The sequence below is a fragment of the Podarcis vaucheri genome, assembly GCF_965113315.1.
Source record: "Podarcis vaucheri genome assembly, chromosome: 2".
In the NCBI taxonomy this organism is placed as follows: domain Eukaryota; kingdom Metazoa; phylum Chordata; class Lepidosauria; order Squamata; family Lacertidae; genus Podarcis; species Podarcis vaucheri.
The window spans coordinates 60,642,636-60,666,223 of NC_138760.1; the positions used below are offsets into that span (position 1 = coordinate 60,642,636).

The 23,588-nt window shown below is 41.5% G+C and overlaps 1 protein-coding gene across 4 annotated transcripts in view; it reads right to left on the reverse strand.

Annotated features, from left to right (window-relative positions):
* Window positions 1–23,321, reverse strand: part of RAD50 (RAD50 double strand break repair protein) — a 35,765-nt gene extending 12,444 nt beyond the window's left edge. Inside the window, exons 1-20 of one of the 4 annotated variants that reach the window (XM_082210977.1) lie at window positions 23,279–23,321; window positions 21,287–21,466; window positions 19,899–19,982; window positions 18,423–18,574; window positions 17,180–17,365; window positions 16,828–17,032; window positions 16,335–16,463; window positions 14,547–14,712; window positions 12,193–12,386; window positions 11,123–11,329; window positions 9,187–9,369; window positions 8,556–8,713; window positions 7,631–7,806; window positions 6,640–6,877; window positions 5,204–5,393; window positions 4,005–4,131; window positions 2,555–2,748; window positions 2,255–2,365; window positions 1,287–1,379; window positions 265–378 (exon numbers count right to left, since the gene is read on the reverse strand). In XM_082210977.1, coding sequence (XP_082067103.1) covers window positions 265–378; window positions 1,287–1,379; window positions 2,255–2,365; window positions 2,555–2,748; window positions 4,005–4,131; window positions 5,204–5,393; window positions 6,640–6,877; window positions 7,631–7,806; window positions 8,556–8,713; window positions 9,187–9,369; window positions 11,123–11,329; window positions 12,193–12,386; window positions 14,547–14,712; window positions 16,335–16,463; window positions 16,828–17,032; window positions 17,180–17,365; window positions 18,423–18,574; window positions 19,899–19,982; window positions 21,287–21,415 — 3,036 coding nt within the window. In that variant the 5' untranslated portion in view covers window positions 21,416–21,466; window positions 23,279–23,321. The other 3 variants (XM_082210974.1, XM_082210976.1, XM_082210975.1) reach the window with 3 other exon arrangements.
* Between the last annotated feature and the right edge of the window lie 267 nt (window positions 23,322–23,588).

Genomic DNA, 23,588 nt, shown 5'->3' on the forward strand with positions numbered 1-23,588 from the left:
TCAGAGGCACATGACCAATTCAACTTGACGAAACGTGCAAAACGCACATGCTGCCAAAACATATTTAGTGAATTCAGTAAAAAATACTTTCTTTTCAGACTTATTTGCAGGACGTTTGACTCACAGGAGTTCTCTCAGGCCCTTAATGCTGCTGTTAACTACGTCAGAATCATACAGAAGGCTACTTTGAAAACAAAAACTACTGTCTACTATGCATAGATATCAACAATATTTGAGAAAAATATCTGAACTAGACAAATGTACCTTCTGAGTATCGATATTTTGTCTAATAGTTCCAATTTCTTTATTTGTCGTTTCTTTCTTTTTCTCACATTCTGCTAGCAGATCCTTGACTTCATCAAGTTCAGATTCCTTTTGCTAAAAAAGGAAAACACAGAGATGAAAAAAATTAACATGACTTTGGAAGGTGTGAAGAAATGCTGTTTGTGTTCTGTGTTTTGAAAAATAGGTTTCTGTGACCACTGATGTTGCGGTATATGCTATTATTATGTATACCATTACTAAGTTGCAGTCTGTTTAGCAGAAGTTACTTGACAACTGGTTCTGAAAGATGAGAGGGAGGTGATCATTTTTAATATTTATGTCTGATATTTATAGATGGGGGCTGCATCAAGTAAATTCATTCTGATTTGTCTGAGAAACAACAGACTCTGATTGGGCTGAAGATTCTTGTAAGTGAATAATGGGAAGCTAGCTGAGAGTTGGGAAAGGGAGCAGAAGAAGTTGATAAGGCAAAATCCAGAGGAAGTCAACAAGAAAGTGGACACTTAAGGCCTGCGTATTAAGTTTTTCATACCCACTGTGTTAACAATACTTTGCTGGTGAAGATCAGGAGGAGAGAGCCAGTGTCTGTGTTAAGCTAAGAGGCTGCCGTGTAAATGTATTTTCAGAGGAAGTCTCCATCACATGCAGGATGGAGCAAGCTTGTTTTCTCCTCCTCCAGAGGCTAGGACACGAACCAACTGCTTCAAGTTACAAGAAAGGAGATTCCCACTAAACATTAGGAAATTTCTGACAGTAAGAGCTGTTTGACAGTGGAACAGACTCCCACAAGAAGTGGTGGACTCTGCTTCATTGGAGGTTTTTAAGTGAAAGTTGGATGGCCATCTGCCATATATGATTTAGTTGAGATTCCTGTGTTGGGCTAGATGACCCTATTTTGTTCCCTTATAAAAAGTAAAGTTGAGGATTCCAGTTTCTCTGTCGGTGCTGACAGTGGAAGGAACAGGTTACTCTATAGAGGGTGTTAGCATATTTGCAATTACCTGTTTATATTCTTCTTTCCCTTCTTGAATATAGTTCTCAATCTCTTTTATATAGTTATGGATGTTTTTAATTTTCTCTTTAATCTCATTTATCTGTGGAAAAAAAACATATAAAGAAATGCGTTTGCTTCCAAGACATGCATATCTATCTATCTATCTATCTATCTATCTATCTCAAATACGACAACATATTGTTCAAGTACACTTAAAAATACTAATTGTACTTTAACCTGGAAGTGTACCATATTTTTCCGTCTATTTGGGGGGCCTCAAAATTGGGATGATTGAGCTTTTGGGGAGGATTCTCTGTGGGGCATGCCGAAAATCGCTCACCCGCCAGAACTCAGCACACAACTCCCCCGGTCCAGCTGCCTGATCGCCGCCATTAGCCCGCCTGCTTGTCGCTGGTTTCTGCGACGCAAGCAGTGCAGAAATTTTCATGGCTCCTCTTGCGTAACATTGCGCCGCCTGCTATTCCGTAGCCTGCCCCACCCATGCAAACTCTGTAAACGAAGAGGGAAGGGTGGAAGGCCGCCAGCGAAGCGGAACTGCCGATCAAGCTATTTCTCCCCACAGAGGAAAGGCACAGAGGGGAGATATATCTTCGATCAGCAGCTCCACTTTGCAGGCGGCCTTCCACCCTTCCCCTTTCATTTTTTCCTGCATGGCAAAAATGAAAAGCCTACAGCCTCCCTCCCAGCTGTAGGGCGGGCAGAGGGGGAGGAACCAAGCGGACTACGGAGGCCCCGCGGCTTGGCACTGCCAGGAGCTGTGACTGCTAGAGCAAGTACCGTCTTTATTTATATATTTAATTGCTATATTCCATAGATAAGACACCCCACGTTTGTAAACCTTAAAAAAATGGGTAAAAAACCTCGTCTTATAGACGGAAAAATATGGTATGGATCTTTGACTGCAGTAAGAGGCTGCATTATTTTAACAAAACAACTGAAGACAGGCTGTCTAACCTTCTCCTGTGTCACTTTGTAACTTGTGTTCTTTTTGCTTATTAACTCTTCTTTCTCATGTTGCAGTTTTTCTAAAGTTGCTTCAAGCGGAAATAGCTGCTCCTTTGCTTCCTGAAAACGAAAAACAAACCACCAATATGTATATTTTAAATTAGAAGTTTGTCACTACTTCTATATATGCACATTTTAACTTTTTAATGGCTTGGCTGATTTTTTTGTGAAGCTCGACAAAACTGAAACACCACTTGGGTCGAGGTGAGAAGAAACAACCCACACCAGAATAGGAGCTGTTCCTCTTACCTTGATCTCTCTGTTCAAGGAATGTAACTCAGTGGTCAGCTCCACTAGCTGCTCTTCCAGCTGCTGTCGACGTTGCATACGACTGGAAATTTCAAGTTTCTCTGTTTGCAGCTCATTCACTGCACTCTTCAGATTCTGGACTTGATTTTGTTGGTCTTGTTTAAGAGTCTGCTTCAATTCAATTTTACCAGTAACTGCAAATGTAATTAAAGGCAGGCATGATGTCATAAAGCAGAGAATACATCTTAGATGAAAACTGATCATTACCTTTTACACTGAAGAGCATAAATTTACCCTATTAAAAAGAGAAGATACCTGAGGTTGTGTGGTGGACAAAAATATATGTGGTAAGACTTTTAGAGAGATACAAAGTTTCTACTGATCTTGCTGTAATACTGTGACAATCTTTCATAGAGGACAACAGAACTAAAGACTGTATATGTGGAAAAATGGTTACTACAGTGGTGCCCTGCAAGACGAATGCCTCGCAAGACGGAAAACCCTCTAGACGAAAGGGTTTTCCGTTTTTGAGCTGCTTCACAAGACGAATTTCCCTATGGGCTTGCTTCGCAAGACGAAAACGTCTTGCGAGTGTTCCGATTTTTTTCGCTTTCCCCCCTTTTCTAAGCCGCTAATAGCCTTTTAGCCGCTAAGCCTTTAATAGCCGCTAATCCGCTAACAGCGCTAATCGGGTTATCGGGTTGCTTCGCAAGACATAAAAACCGCTAGACGAAGAGACTCGCAGAACAGATTATTTTCGTCTTGCGAGGCACCACTGTACTTGTTATATTGAGAGTGGCAAATGTTTATTTGGTGAAAAACAGTCCCCATAGATTTCTGAACTGATTTATAACCAGGGTCACCACAGGCAAGGGCCCCACACTCTAAGCTATCATTTTATTTTATTTTTAAGAAGCTTCTAGTCCTCCTATAAAGATGAAAAAGCAGATGACAACTGACTCTGTATCAGGGATGTCCAACCAGTATCCCCATCTGATCCTGGCCTGGTAGATCACAGGATCCTTATTGTGTACAAAAAGTTATGTGGAAAAAACTAAAAAAACTCTGTGTGCAATCCTCCCCCAAAAAAGCTCAACAACTCTGGGTACCTCCCTCCTAAAAAAAACCTCAACAATTCTGCGCAATCCACCCACCCCACGCACATGAAGTGGCTTAGGTTTGTGAATAGAAGTTTGACAAGGATTTCAAACAGTTGATGGGGTCACAGCAATGCCCTCTGCTTGTAAGAGTTAAAGATATTCCACTGGTTGCCACTCCACCCCCTTCTGGTAGTGCTAGAATATCCTAAAAGGATTATATTTCTAGGAGTGTGAAAATGGTACAATCTGGTATGTTGCCAGTGGGCTTTTTACATCCATGTGGGGAATGCAGAAATAGAATTCAGTGTCTTGTTACAAGAATAATCTAAAACTTTTTCAAAGCACCCCACCTGTATCCCACTGGTGCTTCTTCTCTTGCTTCTCCTGGCTTACTTGTAGCATGGTCCGACCTAAATCCACTCCTTGTAGTTTAGCAGCCTGCTGAGCAATTTTTCGTTCAACATCCTTTAGATCAGTCTGAAAAATGAAGAGGCCAATACTGATATTCGTGAAGTGCTTGATATCACTGTTGGGATGCAGTCAAGTACCTGGTAGGTGGAGTGGCAGCTTATAATCTTGAGCACAGACATATACACCTAGATCCTAGAGAAGCTGCTTTCTCCATTACCTTTGAATTTGCTTTGGTTTACAGGAGACAAGGGCATGAGAGGGAGAAAGATGCAAAGATGTGAAAGAACCAAGGAGAGAGATGTTGCCTAAATAAACCTTTTTCAGATTTTGAGAGGCAAGGAGGGAGTCAAGTTTTAGTATGACCCATAGATCTACCCTTTGAGATATTTAAGATTAAAATGGGGAAATAAAAACTGTATTTTGTGAGTACATTTATTACGTGTTAGTACAATCCTATGCATGTTTACACTACATTCAGCCCATGTCCGTGTGCACAGGGATGAAGCCTGAGTCTTTTCAGTGTATTTGTTATTATTTTTAATATACGTATTTAGCTATCTGGATAGACTCTATCCATTCACATTGTATTTAACTCCAAATTTCTCTGGCAAGTTTGAATCCTCCTGTCTGTCTTCACCAGGTGGAATTTAGAGGCTATGTTATAATCTATCAAAATTTTAATCTTTCAGGCTTTTAACATTTTTTCCCCACCTCTTACAATTAAGTGTTACGTTTCCATCTCTAAAATGAGCAGATGTTTTCTGGAAAGTCTTCTATATGCTTATATTTTGATACTATAAAGCACATTACTATGGCTTGACTAACTTTTGTGTGATTATCTGCTCTGTACATATGGCTTTTTCTTTCTAGTTGTGACAGTTGCAGTCTAGATTGGGTTGATTTGTCATTGCTCGGTATCAAGTGCTGATGGTATCATGTGGTGGCAGTGGATTTGAAATTACATGCACTAGCTGAGTGCTGGTGGAGAAATGAGAGAGAAAGAGATCACACTGAACTAGACTTTTTTTGGTTTTTAAAATCCACATAAACAGAAGTGCTTGCCAAAAGACAGTGGATGAAGAGGGTGGCCAAATCCATGCACTGAGCCCAAAAAACCTTGCAGGCACCCCAGCATTACCTGATATCTTTCCATAAGTGTAATATCTTGCAGACATGCTTTAGCACTTCCCTCCTCGGTCATTATAGTACCTAGAAGGGTGTCCTGTTCTTCTGTATCACCTTTAAGTTGTTGAATATCTCTGTTGAGTGTCTGTAATTTGTTTCTTAAGTCGGGTAGGTCTTTTTCTTGGAGTTCAGATACCATTTGCCTTAGCAAGAAATATAAAATTCATAATATTTTCCATCTTCAGCAGAAGAATCACCACAGTACAAATAGTAGCTATGCTTGGATTACATATGGATTGCTTATTTTACAGAAAACATCTATTAGTTTGTCTTTGATTTTGCTCATGACATTTTATCATATTTAAGAAACCATGTGTATTATGGCATTACGCTATAAATTGCTGTCATCCTGTGAAGAAAAATTACCCTAATGGCCATTAAGAGAAGGCCAAACAAACAAACTTTGCATGTATTTACTCAAAGGTGAAGTGGTCCAGTTTAAATGCATTTGGACTTGTTTCTCAACTGAGGAGATTCTTGTATGAAATGGGCTGAACTGAAGTGGGCTGCTCTCAACATTTTGGAGCTACCACACATTAATTTTCTTTTTAACTTTAACTTTATCTTTGAACCTCACACAATAACTTTCAGTGAAAGCTATCCGTTTCACAGCTTTTACCATTGTCTCCCTCCTGCCATTTTATTATTCTGGCTGGTCTCATGCTGTACTTTTAAACTAATGTTTTGTTTCGTTTGCTTTTTAAACACGATTACGATTGCTTCTTTTGGGTACTACTGACTTGGATCCTAACTGCCTGTGAGTGGAGTTCCTTATGGAACACTCTTACCGATGGAATGTGGAAAGCTGTTCCCTCCCATTCCACTTTATCCCTGCCCTTTGAAAATCTGCTCAATGGTTGCGGAACCCACTTGAACAACACAGGAGCAGGTGCTGGAAGCTCCACAGGAAGGAGATCTGCAAAAATCCCCCTTTTCCCTTTTGCCAGAAGTAGACTGTTTGGATACAGGATGCAAGCCACTGTATTATTTTATATTGGAAGCTACTTTGGATGCTATATACCTGAATGAAAAGTGTTTTAAAATATTTACATAGATAGAGCAGTATCTAACAATAGAATTGCCAGCACAAGGATTTCCACTTGCTTGTTGTAACTTCTCCCTGCACCTTCATCTGCTTAAGAGGGTGGGGAAACAGCTTTAGGGGGCATATGGGAAGAGGAGAGGGAGAAGCTCTGTTGCAGAAGCAAAAATCTTTGCATTAATGGGTCTATTTAGTTGGATATTGCCCAAAGTGTAAAATTGCCTTCCCAAACGATATTAAAGGGCAATTCAAAAATGGTTGCATTCTCTGAAAACTTTGCTCACCTCTCCTATAGCATATAATTCCTGTAACAAAAAAAGAAAGTTTTATTGCATTTTCTGACTCACCTGACAGGTTTAAGTGACATCATTTCATCACGTCTCTTCTCCCTTCTCTTAAGCTCAGACTCTGTTGCCTTCAGTTTGTCTGGAGCAAGACGCAACTTGGACTGAAGATCATCTAACACATCCTGCAGTTCTGCCTGTGTTTCAAAGACCCTCTGACAAACTGGACAACACGATTCTTTTTCATCCGTTAATTGTGTAATGAACTGCGAATAAACTGCTGTAGCTCCAGCAAGCATGGCTGTTTAAAAATGAATGAATGGTTGTATATAACCAAAATGATAGCCATTAAGACAGAGCATGGGCAGCATTTTATCAAATTCACCAATTCATGCAATGGCATGATTAAACCTGTCTTGTCCTAATTAAACAATTGCCTTAAGAGAAACATTGAATTCCACCCTTTAGCTTTGCCAACATGACCTTAATAGGGCCTTTAATATGGTCTTAAATTTGCAGGTTTTTCTTATCATTGAATTATAGGCATGAATCCAATTTTGATCCAGTTGATGCCGCCTCCTCCACCCAGAAAATCCACTCCAGAGTGTTTGACTCTCCAGAACAACATGGAAAGTAGTGTTGGGGGGTGCGTATGGGGGGTTGCTACAGGAAAAATTGGAAATTATGTCTTCCTTTTCTCTCCTCTTAGATCAGGCATGGCCAGACTTGGCCCTCCAGATGTTTTGGGACTACAACTCCCATCATTCCTAGCTAATAGGACCAGTGGTCAGGGATGATGGGAATTGTAGTCCCAAAACATCTGTAGGGCCAAGTTTGGCCATGCCTGTCTTAGATGATGCTTGCACTAGATCAAAGATTCTTCTGCAGGCAGAAAGACTCCTGCTTGAAAAAGGGCATCAATGTATGTAAGCCATCATTACTACTATTATTCTTATTTACAGAAAATACAACAACAAGTGTATCAACATCAAATTGAATATACAGCTTTGCAGAAAACTATAAGGTAGTAGGGGAGGGAGTTGTATAAACTTGCCTCGTTGTTTAGATGTTTTTTCTATTTCATCTTGAAGTTTGTATAGATCACTTTCAAAATCCTGGCTTCCACAAACATCAAAAAGCTTTTCTTCATAACTAGACAACTGCTCCTCTTTTCTTTTTAGTTCACCAGTAATATGGTTTTTGTTATGCTCCGCTGAAACAAGTTCTTTGCTGAAATTTAAGTATTGTTATAACTACAAATGAGATAAAATTGCTCTTGTAGTCTCAAATATCATTTACCTTTTACTCTGGCTAAATTTTTGGCTCTTTAGAAATGTCTTTTCCCATGAGCTATTTTCAGTTGTGGCCCTCTATCTACAGAAGGCACTTTGCTCCAGTGGAGGCTTCTGTGAAGGGGGAGGGAAGTGAGGTTTTTTTTGGAAATCCCTATTAATTTGCCTGACCTTTGAGATCATCTATCAAGAACCTGCTCCATATTTTTCCCCTCTATCAAAAGTGCAGCAGACACAACAGACTGTCTTATCTATAGTGGCACCAAGACAATGAATCCTCTACCTAAGGAAGTTAGTCCAGTCGTAGCACCAACACTTTCACTGTTTGCCCTTTAGCAGGCAGCTATGGCATCTCTTTTTCACCAAAAACTTATAGTTATGGCCATTTAAAATAGGGGACTGTGAACTGTGGTCCTCTTTTCTTTTTAAAATAGGTATTTTTATATTAAAAATGTTTTTGTGTATTTGTTTGCAGATTTAAAAGGGAAGGATAAAATGCTGAAAATAAACAGATTTGTGAACACAGTCACGCATACAAAATGTAAAGGAGGTTCACTAAAATGAACACAGATGTTTTAGTAGCAGTATCTAATAAATAAATACTACATGTAAAAACAAAAAGAAAACTGAATATCACCCCACTACTGTATCAATGATCATGCAAATTTCAGTTTAAGAAAAACTTACGAGAGCTTGGCAAGTTTGTCTCTTGTCTGATTAATTTCTTTAGTTCTAGAGTGAAGCCAATCTTCAAGCTGCCTTTTATTAGGGAAATATCCAAGCAAGGAAATTAACTCTTCGTTGTGCCTGGATTTTATTTTTCTGATTTGCTCCTCTTTATCAGCCTTTTAAGAAATAAAAATGATACCTATCAATAACTTTTGATTTAATTTAAAAGTCCAAAAGTTAATTTCAAAATACTCAATAAGCAAACAAATAATTCTAATTCTGAAAACATTGGGCTGGTTCAGACACAATTGTCAAAACAAGGTGTTAAAGACCTCAGGCTTGCATGCTCCTCCCTCACTGCTGAACACTACAATTCCTTCTCTACCTTCAGGTTACCATTGTACGCAATTTTGTCACATCTGGTAAACTATGACTAACCGCAATAATAACAATGTGCTTTCAGAAGTAAATCCTACAGAATTCAACAGGGCTTACTCCCAAGTAAGTGGGGTTAGAATTGTAGCCTAATTCTTACAGGGCCAAGTTATGGTATTCCATCCAACCCAACTGTTATTTTAATTTATCACTCGACATATACTTTGTGCTATACTTTTAACACATGTCAGCAATGTCAGAAAAAAGACACTACTTTATCTTTCTTCAGCATGTCCATTTGAGTTATTATTGCAGTATTCAAATTCAGCTGTTCCATCTCTTTATCCAGTTTTCGAAGAACACTGTCCAAATTTGCTTTCTCTCTTTGCAGCCCTTGTACTTCCACTTCTAAGGCTTCAACATTGCAATTCTTCTCGGCTTCATACAGTTCATGTTTCTAAACAGAGAAATGAAAGGAGGAAGTTTTTTGTACCAATTAGGGACACAAATGCTAACAAATGTCAAAGACAGTCAAAACTAAAATTGTTATTCACTGAACAGAAAAGCGGTACAAGTAATGGATCCAAGATTCTCTAAACAGCAGTTTACCAAACTTTTAGGTTTATTTTTCACTGTTATAGTACACAGAAGTTATTACCGTATTTTTCGCCCTATAGGACGCACTTTTTCTCCTCCAAAAATGAAGGGGAAATATGTGTGCGTCCTATGGGGCGAATGCAGGCTTTCGCTGAAGCCTGGAGAGCGAGAGGCGTCAGTGCGCACCGACCCCTCTCGCTCTCCAGGCTCCAGGAAGTTATCCGCAAGGCTTGCGGGCGGCAGCCTGCAGCGCGGAGCACAGAGCGCCCAACGGAGGATGTCCCATGCTTCGCGCAGGTGTCGGCAAGCCTTGCACACCGGGGGGAACTCCCCCCGGGAGCGCAAGGCTTGTGGGTGGCAGCCTGCAGCGGAAGAATGGGGCACCCACCGGACGGCGCCCCGTGCTTCATGCAGGTGTCCGCAAGCCTGCAGCGCCCGGGGGAACTCCCCCCCGGGCGTGCAAGGCTTGCGGGCGGTAGCCTGCAGCGCGGAGCAAGGGGTGCCCTCCGGAGGACGCCTCGTGCTTCACGCAGGTGTCGGCAGGCCTTGCGCACCGGGGGGGGGGACTACCCCCGGGAGCGCAAGGCTTGTGGATGGCAGCCTGCAGCGCGGAGCACGGGGCGCCCTCCGGAGGACGCCCCGTGCTTCACGCAGCGCCCTCCGGAAGATGCCCTGTGCTTCACGCAGGTGTCCGCAAGCCTTGCGCGCCCGGGGGAACTCCCCCCGGGCACGCAAGGCTTGCGGGCGGCAGCCTGCAGCGCGGAGCACGGGGCGCCCTGAAGCAGAGCGCTCCTCGCGCCGGGCAGACATCAGCCAGCCCCACAAGCTCGGGGGACAGCGGGGAGGCGCAGCGCCGCCATCCCGCTGTTCCCCGACCTGGTTTGGGGGGGGGAATAAAGGGGAAAATTTTTTCCTTTATTTCGCCCCCAAAAAAGTAGGTGCGTCCTATGGGACGGAGCGTCCTATAGAACGAAAAATACGGTATGTTCTACTAAGTGATGCTACATTGGGCTGCAGGTGGTGGCTCACATGGTTGAATACCCCTTCCTACAAAATGGTTTCCTACACATAGGGGAAAAAAAACCCATTCAGGAAGAGGGCATTCTCCCTGCAACTTGTGCTTTTCCATGTGAAGGGACCTTTTGGTATGAGGAAACTGATGTGGGCCTTCATACACAGTTTGAAGTGAAAGAGTCCAAATAGTAGGCCTGAGTCATGAACACGTGCAGAAGTAGATAGGGCATTTGTGGTATGCATCCTACATAAGCTTTGGGCCACCACAAATGACATATGCATCACCCTGCCTGGTAGCACTTCATTCACATCATGCAACATCAAGAAAAGGTAATAAACACGTGTAGGTCACCACTGATATGTGACATTTGTGGATTTCAGGCAGGCACTGTGCCTCTGTGTGTGTACGTTCTACTCAGATAGAACCACATTTGCATAGGGCTAAGGACTTCTGGTGATATAGATTAGGTATTTGGAAGGAATAGGGGAATGTTGTTGACTGATCAAAGCAGTTTTAGATGTGGTAATTATTACACACACAACTACTTGTTGTCACTTACGTTCCCATTAATTAAATGCTACAAAAATGTAAATCTTACTGCTCTGGTAAGTTCCTGATTCAGTTCTAGGAGTCTATCTGAGGACCCTTCAAGCTGCTGCAATTCATGTTTTAGGTTCTTTGCTTCAAGCTGCTTCTTATTTTGAATGTCTGACTTCAGGTCGCTGGTTCTTTCAAGTCCAGTTTTTTTATCTCTTATTTCATCTATTTGCTTCTGCTTCATTGCTTCCTTCTCACCAAATTCTCTCTGAAAGAATGACATTCATTTACAAAGGCTGTTGCTACTTAAAACATGCTTTAATTGGAGTTTGTCCTATGAAATCAACAGGAACCAAGTGTAAGTAAACATGCTTAATTCCCCACCTGGCACCTCACATTGTAAAGTCTTACCTAGTTGACCAACTCAATTCATAACAGAGGTAGACTGGGCTGTAATATCAATTTCCATTCTACTATGAGAGAGGAACGCATCTATGTTTCAAGAAGGTCTAACTGGTGTCCGTAACATTTCCCTCCTTTTTTATAATTTGAAGTATTACTGGGGATTTCCCACTTTCTCCTAAATATACTACACAGATACAACAACATCTTTAGGCTTCCCACTTTCTCCTAAATATACTACACAGATACAACAACATCTTTAGGCTTCCCACTTTCTCCTAAATATACTACACAGATACAACAACATCTTTAGGCTTCTCTTTAGGGCCAAGCCTTCTCAAGACAGCTTCTATTATATACAAACAGAAGCACAATATTTAATAAAAACAAAACCACAGCATATCAAAGGCAGCAAAACAGAATTTAATTCTAGTGATTATTACCACTCAGTACCTCTCCAAAATAAGGCAAATGGTCAATCTCACTTTTAATAAGTTATAACCATTTAACACAAAAACTGCACAACGGCATACACTACTTGGGAGTTCATACTACTGTACTGTGCTAACCTAAAATTTATTTGGAAATCCCACTATTCCAATGTTACTAAGTTTGAAGTAAATGTGCTTAATTTTGGACCCTGATATTTCTAGATGTTTAGTGTGTGGTTTTATTTTGCTATTTTACATTAACTTAGCTTTTAGGGAATGCAAGAACACAAATATTTACCATTAACTGATTAGCAGCTTCCATATCTTTGTCCTGTCTCTCTTTCACAAGCCTGTGAAAACTATTATTTTGCCTTTCATTAAAAGGTGGTCTTTCAAATCCTTCCAGTTCCAACTGAGCTGCCAAAGATTGAATTAATGAGTCCCTGGTTTTAATATTCTGTTGGTGACGATCTGCTTGCAATTGAAGACGACCTTCACAAACATATAAACAATGAAGTTTAAACACAGATTTTTAAAGCTCAAAATATAAGAATTCACAACTCTATTAATTAGATACAAGAAGCTCCCAAAAGCTCAAATGAGTCTTAAATAGAAATTTCCACTTTATTAATTATGGTGGGGGGAGAGAAATATACAACCACTTAACTTTTAAATCTGTTTTAAATGCCTAATTAAATGCTTTGGAAATCTATGTTCTCATGCTTTCAAACAGGCTTCAAAATTATTTTGCGTGTGGTCAGCAGATGTGAATAAATTTAGGTCCTGGGCAACAAGGGCTGATTCAGAATCTCCCCTTTGTAGCTTATGTTCAGTGGGTGAATCCAATATTGCACTCATAGCAAGGGTAGTTCTCCACCCTCTCTACCCACCACAGCCATATGCTCCTCAAATAAAGCCTCTTCTAAGAAGCAGGGGCCCCTAGGGAAGCCTTTAGATATGGGGGTCAGAGGGCTGCAGTGTGGACTTAGAGGCATGGCCCAAGAAAAATCTAGTTCACCACTGAGTAAGCTTGCTTTTAGTGCCCACTTAGGACTAAGGCAGTCATGTATGATGTCTACTGTATTATTTCATAAACAGCATGGCTGCCTTTGTATTATGTTCAGAAGCTAGTAAGACATTTTGCATAACCTTTATTATTTGTGGTAGTTTAGTACTGTAGGTTTATCTTCCCTCCCATTTACCTTCTCCTACATGACCAGACATAGAATCATTTGGAAGGTTGCTCATTCATCTGATTATTCTTTAAATATGGAGGGGTCCCCGCTAGTTTTTTCTACATCTAGAAAAACAGCTGGGGGAATTCAATCTGACAGCAAAAGACAGCCCAAGGGAAAAAGGTTAAATGCACCCTTCCTAAGCATGACATTAAATTTGAAGTACCTGCCTCTCCAGTGCATTTTATAACTAAAAAGCAACTGGACTCTCATTCACAGGTCTCCTGCCTCATATGCAATTTGATTTTCAGTTTCAGAGGGAAAGGAGGGAGATTTATTTCTTTGGTCTTTTCAGGGAAATAAGAGAGAACTGCTTCTTTGACATTACAACTACTGTAGATAGGAATACTGAATAATTCCCTGTTCCCTTTTAGTTTGTTCTTCCCTCCCATCAAATTCTACGTATGCTTACTCAGAAATAAGTCCTATTGATTTCAACGAAGCTCACATCAAGTACACGTGCATAGATGTGCATTTTAAGAAGATGAGCTTCTTTCAAAATGTGTTTTTAAAAGGTAAAAGACCAAAATAAAAGGGTTTTTTTTTAAATCCACTGTTTTGCAGGCATGCCGGTACTTTTGTGATCTGGTAAGGCTGCTTTCAAAGACCTCAGATTAAGGTATGGTTCAGTTGTTCAGTGATGAATCCCAACTATTATACTTTACTTTAGAAAAATATTTAGTGAGTTAGACAACTGTTTCAAAGGTATTAAAGGCCTACCTTATTTCAAATTTAGGATTAAGGACTTTGTGGAACATGATCAGCAACCTAGTTGCTGCTTCAAGAGTTCTCAAATTTGAGAAATATGTGGTTTGAAGCCAGATAGCTGTGTTGTGTTCTGATGGCAGAAGAGGGGAAGCACTTGTCAACAAGCCCCCATTTCACCTGCAGTCTCTTCCTACCCTGAAAACCCAGAGGGTTGGGGGACCCTGAGGAAAAGGAGGTGGATGATGGTGTCCGACTGTTGGGCTGCAAGCAGAGGAGGGAACTGGCGAAAATCATTTCACCTTCTGTTTGTGTAAAAGCAAGTCCGCAGCCAACCCATCAATGCTACCCAGAAAATCCAACAATACAAGATTATGTGTTAACTTTGTATGTTCGCTCTCATAACTTTTCAACATGTGGAAGTGTGTGTAAATGTGTTTTACTGCGCCTTTATTAAATGTTGATGGAGTCCGATAAAATAGTGCTGGGTGCTGGACACAGTTGGCCATCCTTGTTGTAACTTTTAGGTACAGTTAGTGGTTGTTGTGATAGCATTCTGGAATGGCTACAATGGATCAAATAGTCACCAATGAAATCTAGTGCATGAACAGAATTTAATATGCTAATCAAGAAGTATACCCATTTCTTATATAGCTCATTGCAAATGCTATTAAATGCTTGAAACATTGAAACAAACAGGCTACTACTGTACCTTGCTCAACCAACAATGCTGAGTTTTCTCTGTTGAGTCTTTGATATTCTTTGTTTGCTCTCTCCAATTCTCTCTGGCAGTCTGTTAATCTCCTCTCCTTTTCTCTCACAGTTTTTTGGTGGTTTTGGTACATATCTCTAAGATGATCATCAGTTCCTTGAAAAACCTAACATTACAGTACAGAAAAAGTAGTTTTTAAAAATACTTTATCATGGTTCAGTATGTGAGTACAAGGACCAACCTAGACAGGATGTAGATCTATAATTAGGATCATACTTGAAAAAGTAATTTACACAGCTGCTTTTTAAGACAATGAAGATTTTTAACCCTTGCCTTAATTAAAATCCCCCTTCTCTGGAATCTGACAATGTAACACCAATGGGCCCTTGAGATCTCCTGGCACCTCAATGCCTTCTTCATCATGAAGTGGTAAGTGTAGTTACCTCTCCCTCTTGAAAAGTACACAGAGTTAAAGGAAAGCTGTAAGTGTTGCCCTCTCCTGCTTCCGTCAGCCCTGTGTGCATTTCAAGGCGCAGATTGACAACTGAAACACTGAAAAGAAAGTGGGGCCACCAGGCAGGTAGGCTGGAAAAGGGAACAATATCAGAAACTGGGAAAGGAAAACAGAGTGACCAAGTAATGAGAAAGTGGGGTGCTAGCTGCAGGAGCCAGAAGAGCAGAAACAGAAACAGCCAGATGGAATAAAGCATGCAAGACACATACACACATCTGATCCAGTAAAACCAGATTATCTCTCTGTCCACTGACTGAACCATAACAAACATGGATCAGGTTTCCAATGCTGCCATTGCGCAAAAGCAGGGATTTGAGGCATAGATCATTTTAAATTCTACAAGAGATCCTCTGTGTAGACAGATGCGTCCTGTCATTGGTTGATATTGTTGTTATCCCATGTAAAAAATATGAAGATCCATGAGGAACTGTGCCTTGAATGTGATGCTGACAAGTACGAAATCTGTGGTTTTTACTATGCAATCTGTAAGTTTTTGGGGGAGAAGTCGATGTAAAATCATGCAAATCCAATAGAATCCATTTTAATTCTACTAGATCTGACTTTTACCCGGATCTCATGAAAAAGCAAAGGGTGTGTGTGTGTACACACTTCCACTGACTGTTTGGAGGGGGAGCAGAAGGGGTTGTGCTCACAGCACTCTCAAAAATCCAATGTTTCTACGTGCCCATAAAGCTTGGTGACCCGTAGCTCCATACTTAGATGAGGTCAGTATTTTCAGTGGCATGAAAAATGACTCTTTACTGTTAACTTTTTTTGGTGATTAGTGCAAAAGAGCTGGAAAAATTGCCCTCACTCTCAGCTGGCTCTGTTTGCCTTTCCTATCATGAAAGTCCAAATGCCAATTTAATGTCATGACATCATCCCATTCACTATACGATACCCTACTGGCTGACAATTCCAGTAATTCCGGGGGTGGGGGAGACTACAGTGAACAAGATTTTTCAAAATGTGAGTATTTGCACAATGTGGGGTTTTTTAAAAAATGAAATAATTTGGACATCCCCCTGCACTACTTTTGACCTGATAATTAAAACAGGACAACAGTGTATCCAAATCTGATCACTGGGATCTACAAGGTGAATGGGAAGCATGGTAAGAAACATAAATTATTGCTAAAACAAGGTGGCTCACTGATTAAGAAGCATAAAAGCTGCTGTACAAAAATTAATGATTTGCCACTGAGGCAAATTAGATTTTACTGTACAATCCATAGTCCATTTCAAAGTAGAAAAGACCAGAATGATCAAGCAAACCTTCTCCATCTTTTGTTGCAAATCTTGGTTATCCTTTTCCATCTGTCTTTTCCGACTCTCCAGAGCTTTAACTTCATTGTCAAGTCTCATTACTTTCACAAGATTCTGCTCTATGTCTGCCAAACGATTCTAAGAAGGAAACAATGCTTAAAATAAACTATGTACCAAGTGTTAGAAATGTTACACATTTCTAATTATATTAAAAGCAGGTATTTAAAATGGAGAATTTAGGATGGTACTGATCAGGAAAGCTGGAATCTTTGAACATAATTACTATCTCATAACGCTATGAAGCTGTGCAGTACTTTCTACTCAGAAATAGTAAGGAGAGGACGTTTTCCCCTGTCCTATTAGCCCAATAATATTTGTAAGAACAAGTGGATAGAGCAAACATTTATCACTCCAAGGTCAGGAAATAATGATAATTGTACTTCTACTTCTAAAAGGAACACTATTACATAAAAATCTTAGCTATCCAGAGACAATTAATTACCTTCAAAGGTTCAAGTTGATTCTCAATAGATTTGACATTTTCCTTGGATGCAGCCAACTGAGTTTCCCTATCAGAAAGCTGATTCTGAATCTCATGTGCCTTTTCTTTATTCTGTTTTAAATACTTCAGTTCTACTTGACACTCTTTAACTCGCTGGCTTTGTTTCAGTCGTACCTGGCGGAGTGTTTCCAAAGCCTTAATGTACCTTTAAAAAAAGAAAGAAATGTATACATTTTAAACCCCAATAGCATTAATATATTCAAATGATGCAATTAATGAGTTCTTTAAATGTTTGAATTAAAATGAATCCAATGTTTTAATTCTATCAGAAAAGCAATCAATGAAAGTTAACCTGGTTGCTGAGAAGATCTCATCAAATTTCTGTTTCAGAGCTCTTCCTTCACTTAGGGGCCAGTTGGATTCTTCTTGATGGCAGAAAATGACATTGTTAATCACAGACTTAGAAACGCCCAGGGCACTAATCATCTCTCGGTCAATTTCTGCACACTTGGAGCTTAGACTGACCTTCTCCCCATACCTGTATGAACAAAGAAAGAAAACGTAGAAGTCTAACTATGTACTACAAATCCCAAGACTCCGCTAAAAATAAAAGATCAATCCGCAAGCTCAATATTTATTTTCTAAATTCAATACAATCACAAACCTTTATTTTGGAACATAGAAAAGTTCCAAAAGGTTCAGTACAATAACATCATGCAGCAAAATCTGCATCTAACAATTAAAATACTGTTGTATAACATTCAAAAATCCTCACTGCATGTTGCAGAAACCTGGCTACTATCTCCAGCTTATCCCCATTCTGACTGCCACTCCCTGCTAACAACCAACTGCTTAAGTTATTTTCCATATTAAAGAGTCAGTTGATGTGGAAGTCTCTCTGGATAAGGCAACCATTACATATTTAATATATGGATGGGGCGGGACATCCTATTGGTACAACAATAAAATTGCTTGCATATTTACAAAACTAGACAGGGAACGGTATGGTTTCAAATTGGATGGGGGACCTGGTGCATGTTGAAATTCCTACATTGCAGGGGGTTGGACTAGATGACCCTCAGGGTCTCTTCCAACTCTACAGTTGTACAGTTCTATATTCTGTTGTTGTTGTTTACTTGCCCTTTACCCAAAAGTCACAGGGCAGGTTACAATCCAAAATACATTTTTTTCCTGTTTATTTTTCTTTCAAGTTGTCATGTTTTCTTCCTTTAAAACAATTTCATAAACACAAAAACTATAAAATCAATAGATAATCTACTTAATTACAGAAAGATAAAAAGCAACTGATTGAATTAGTTAAATTTCCCCCCCAATACATTTAAAATTAACTGCACTACAAACTTAGTAACAGATTACAATTCCTTCACTGCTTTGTAAAAATGGAATGCAGAGCCACCAATTGTCATTGTCTCCATTTAAGTGACGTGACTGCAGAGAAATCATGAAGGATCACAACCATTGTATTTAATAAATAATTGAAAGGCTCAATATTTTGTTCTGATATATTAGAAAAGATGAACAGGTAAACACATACAAACATATGAAACAGAAAATATTTACGTCTACCCACTAACTTTGTTCTAGTAATGACTCCTTCAAGAGTTTTAAATTCTGTTTTCTTTCCTTTCTGTGTGCATGCCATGGATCTTTGGACAGCTACAAGCTCTCCATTAACATCACGAAACTGAAGTCGAATTTGAGCTCTGACATCTGTTTCATTGGCGACCTTCAGCAACAAGAAAGTAAATTTAGTGAATAAGTTCACCTAATTCCAACTCTATGACCCTCATCCCCTATTCTTTAGTGCGCACAGATAAGCTGTCCCAGCTATTTCAATGAAGGGAACAGATCTGAACACAAAAGGGATAAGCATACTTCTTTGAATTAATGGAACTAACCCTTGCCATGGAAAACCACAGCACACATATCAATACTTCATCCCCAAACAAAACTAACCACTGAACTGAATGCATATTATTACAATAGAGCTAAATCCCTCCTGTGCATTGACTATGCTTCTCCACAGCAAAGCTCTAAGCAGTTTACAGTAAAATGTTGCTGCCAGCCAGTGTAGTCAATATGAGCAAGATGGACCAAAGGTGTGACTCACTATAGGGCAGTTTCCTATGTTAACGTCCAGTAAAGGTAAAGGGTAAAGGTACCCCTGCCCGTATGGGCCAGTCGTGTCCGACTCTAGGGTTGTGCGCTCATCTCACTTAAGAGGCCGGGGGCCAGCGCTGTCCGCAAACACTTCCGGGTCACGTGGCCAGCGTGACAAGCTGCATCTGGCGAGCCAGCGCAGCACACGGAAACGCTGTTTACCTTCCCACTAGTAAGCGGTCCCTATTTATCTACTTGCACCCGGGGGTGCTTTCGAACTGCTAGGTTGGCAGGCGCTGGGACCGAACGACGGGAGCACACCCCGCCGCGGGGATTCAAACCGCTGACCTGATGATCGGCAAGTCCTAGGCGCTGGGTTTTACCCACAGCGCCACCTGCGTCCCTAACTTCCAGTAACGCGGGTAACTTCCAGTAGTAGCAACATAATCCCTGCAAACCAGAGCTACCCTTGAAAGATGGTTCAAAGGAATATTATAGTGACTGGAACTGAAAGGTCCAGAAGATTCAACAGAGATATACACCCTCATCTGTTATCTGCCATCACAGCCAATGCAAGGCCTGGGCAAATAAGAAGTTATTCCTTCACAAGGGGCTAATAGGATAATGTTTTCTCAGGGTGAAATGTAACTGTTAATGGGAATAGTTTGTAGGCCACAAGAATACCATTTCATAATAAAGGAGTTTGCAGAGAACAAAATATGTAATACATGGCAGAATAATTACTTTTAGAGATGTATAATCTCAAATGGCTCTATAATCCAGTGACACTTCATCTCAAGGCATGCATAATAGATATACCATTTGTCACTTTTCCACAAGTAAGAAAATGTTAGCTCAATTATTACTAACAATAAATTCCCCTTTTTTATTGTACACGTTATGCTGCTTACTGGTCGTTGTGAAATAGAGTTAACAACCTCAACACTTACTTTTGGGTCATGAACAAATGAGTTTCCTTTGGTGCCAGGTGGAAAGTCCCCGGTGCAAATATACTTGAGACATTCTATGATAGTCTAATTAAAATAGAAACAAGTGTCATCAGGATACAAATACTTGCTGCTCTGTTGTTTCCAGGAATAAGAAACAGACATAAATCTAGAGGCAATTCATACTATACTTTCTCCAGATGTCTTGTGTGTTTAACAGCTCATGCGAGTGCTTTATTCATGTGAACAATGTTAATGTCAGGGGACGGGGGTGTCTCATGGAACTCTGCCTATCGGTTTCCATTAAAAGGGATGCAGAACACACTATATACTGCACCGTTCTGCAAATTCCTTCCTCAAGGTGCCATTGTTTTGACATGAACAGACCTTTCATGCAAGCTGCGTGACTAAGCTGGGTTTTATGGTGGTGCTCATATTTTAGTCAGTGGGTAGGACTTGTCATTATTATGCTACTAGATGAGCATTTTATAGTTCATTGTTTTAAAGGTTTTAATTGTTTTTAACTGTTGTATTTCATCACTTTCGAGTTACGAAGTCACTTTGAGTCTTTTTGTAGATAGTGACTATGTCAGGGAACTGACATCGGAGGGAGAGGCGAAGGGGAGGCTTCCAGATGATGCTGGCGAAGGACCCAGCAGCAGGGGGAGAAACAGCTCAGTAGAGGGGGAAGCCAATCAGCGCAACACCAGGGATAAAGGGGGGCAGACGGGGGAATTGGAGAGAGGGCTCCAGGACTCTTCACTGGACATCAGTGAGGAGAGCCCAGGTCCTCCGCTACCCACGCCTTCCCTGAGCAGAAGACTCCCGCGCAGTGAGAGGAGGAGGAGACTGGGTGTCAAACAACTTTTAGGTTGGAAGAGGTTCAAGAAACGCCCACTGACGGATTCTGCCAGTGACTGAGGCAGCCACGATGAGAAGGGGCTGTGCAGTCAGAAAGGTTTAACAAGGCAAAATTAACCGAGAAAGGCACCAGCTTACGCACGAGTAACTCATACCTATTACAGACTACAAATAGGAAATTTGTTAAACACACAAGAAAGACAAGTAAAAAAATCTATCAACTTTGTTCCTTGAAAATCCTCATACACTGCTTGTCAGAACTGCCATTTTCCACACCAATGCCATATATTGTTAAACACACTAAAGCTCATAGATTAGTACTTATATTGCTCAAATTCAGGAGTCATTATAGTTCAGCAGGGTATCTGGGTTATCTGACAGTGAAGGAGCACATTCATTAAACTGCATCCTCACTGGACAATCACATTTTTATAACTGAATTCATTGATGCTGACTAATTACAAACCCCAACCCAGAAGGTACAAAAATGCAGTTTATCTAAAATGAAATTAAACCTACTTGAGTCTTACCGTTTTCCCAGCACCATTTGGTCCCACCAAGATAGTTAAAGGATTAAAGAAAGTGATCACTTGCTTGTCTTTGTCCTCTACTCCAAAGCTCCTCACACCGAGGATGCTCATTTTATCAATTCTGGACATTTTTAATGAATATTCCTTTTCTATAAACACTACCTTGTATTGTTCATAAACCTGCAAAAAACAAACAGTTTAACCGATAAATCAAGTATATCATTTACTCTTACTTTCTTCCTAGACAAGAGTAAGAAAGTGTAATGAATAATTAAAAAAAGCAGAGCAAATTCATTTTCTGTATCTTTATAGGTAGTTAAAATACTGACATGATGCTTTTGTTATGATATATCATCCTTCAGCTAATTTTCATTCCCAGATCAGAAGACAGACTAGATCAGATCTATTGGATCAGATCAGATAGATCAGATTTTGTGAGTAGGAAACCTCAGGCAGGCCTAGGGGGCAAATTTGGCTCTCCATGCCTCTCTATTGGGCCTTCAGATGTACATCAATAGCCTTGCCCTGCACCCTCCACTGTTGTTTTTGCTTGGCTAAATAGAATATGTCATTGAACTATAAAAATATTTCTTGCTTGCCTGGAAGAGGGATTTGTGAGTGGGGTGTAGAATCTGGCCTACTGTATGTAGATAACATTCACTGCCATCCACTTTGGCCTCTCCCCTTGCCCACTTTCACTTCTGGACCTGCCAACCATTGGCATGTGACCCCAAAAGGTTGCCCAGAAGCGAATGCAGCCTTCATTGCAACCCCCTGCAATGCAGGCATTCACCGAGGGCTTCAAACCATGAACATTCAGATACACTGACCCATGCTGAAACACAACTGTTTTTTAATTATTATTTGTGGGTTATGGCCTGCTCTCAGTTCACAGGCCAACCCAAGCTGGGTTACACCACCATCACTACATGATCATTTCTCTCTCTTTTTGTTGCTATTACTTCTTTAAAAGAAGCAGGGGGGCAGAAGAGAGAAGGCATGAGGAATAAATTCAGGAAGAGCAATCAGGGAAAACTCGTCAGTGAAAGCAGGTCCGATCTTTCTCACTGGAGGTGGAAGATGGCTTCTGATGCTTTTCTGGCAGGATTTACGGCAACCGAGCCCCTGATCTACCCACTATTAAGAGATAAGGAGGAGGCCTCCTCACCGCCCCCAGTGACTCATCCGCCGCAGCGTAGCCTCCAACCCCGTTGGGGAAGAAGGGCTGCCCGCCACGGCTTCGAGGAATCTCATTCTAGGAACTCAGGAGGAGGAGGAGCGCCAGGGAACTGCAGCCGCAGGCGGAACCGTAGAGCCGGGAGGGACCCCCAAAGGTCATCCAGCCCAACCCTCTGCAGCACAGGGAGGGGAGAGGGCGCTCCGAGAGTGACCGGGCTTTTAAGGGACTGGAAGGAAGGACCCGGTGGCCACGGGAGAGGGAGAAGCCGCGGCTGCTGGGATGCTCCTCAGTCCCTCACAGAGGCACCTGAGAGGCGGACGAGCCTCGGTCTCCACCCAAGAAAACGGTTCTCCGCGGAGTGAAAGCGCCGCTCCTCCTCCCCCCCCTCCACCACGGGCCGCCCTCACCTCGCGTCCCAGAAGCCACAAGGCTTTCGCGCCAACGGCAGAAAGCGCCGCCCGGCCGACGTCATCGGCATCGCAGGCGGCCCCTCCCCCGTCTCCAACATAGAGATAGGAAAGGCGTGGAGGCGCGCGCCGTCGCTGGCTCCTCCTTCCCGCTTAACTGCTCCAACCCACCACCCACCTTCTCGCCCGCAACGTAGGAGGAATGTTAGAGGGCGGCGGTAGGGGCGGCTTCCGCACAGAGCTAGGAAAGCATAGAGAAGGGGGCTGCCGGGAGCTCGTGCAGCGAGAGGGGACTTACGAGGCGCCCCTGCCGCTCTCCCGCCCTGGCTCTGAGGAGAGAAAAACCGCCCACGGTAAAAGCACGCGGAGAGACCCGCTTCCCGGTGCCGCCGCCCAGAGACTTACGTTGCAGCCTGACGACGCGGGCCTTAACTTCCGGTTCTTTTAGATGATTCTCCGCCCCTCTCCTGGAGGAAGTGAGGAAATAGAATCGGGAGATTTTGCGCAGTTGCAAAGCGGGTCAAGACAAAAATTGACAACTGCCCCTCCCCTCTGGCTTGTATTTTAAGCCACGCTCCTTGGAGCGCAGAAAGACCAGTGCAAGGAGCTTTATCGTCCGCCAACTCCTGTTCTGCTTCACATTTCTGTACTTGGGCCTATATTGTTTTTGTTCTTTTGCAATACTAAATGTGCATGTGATCTAGTCCTGCTGAAT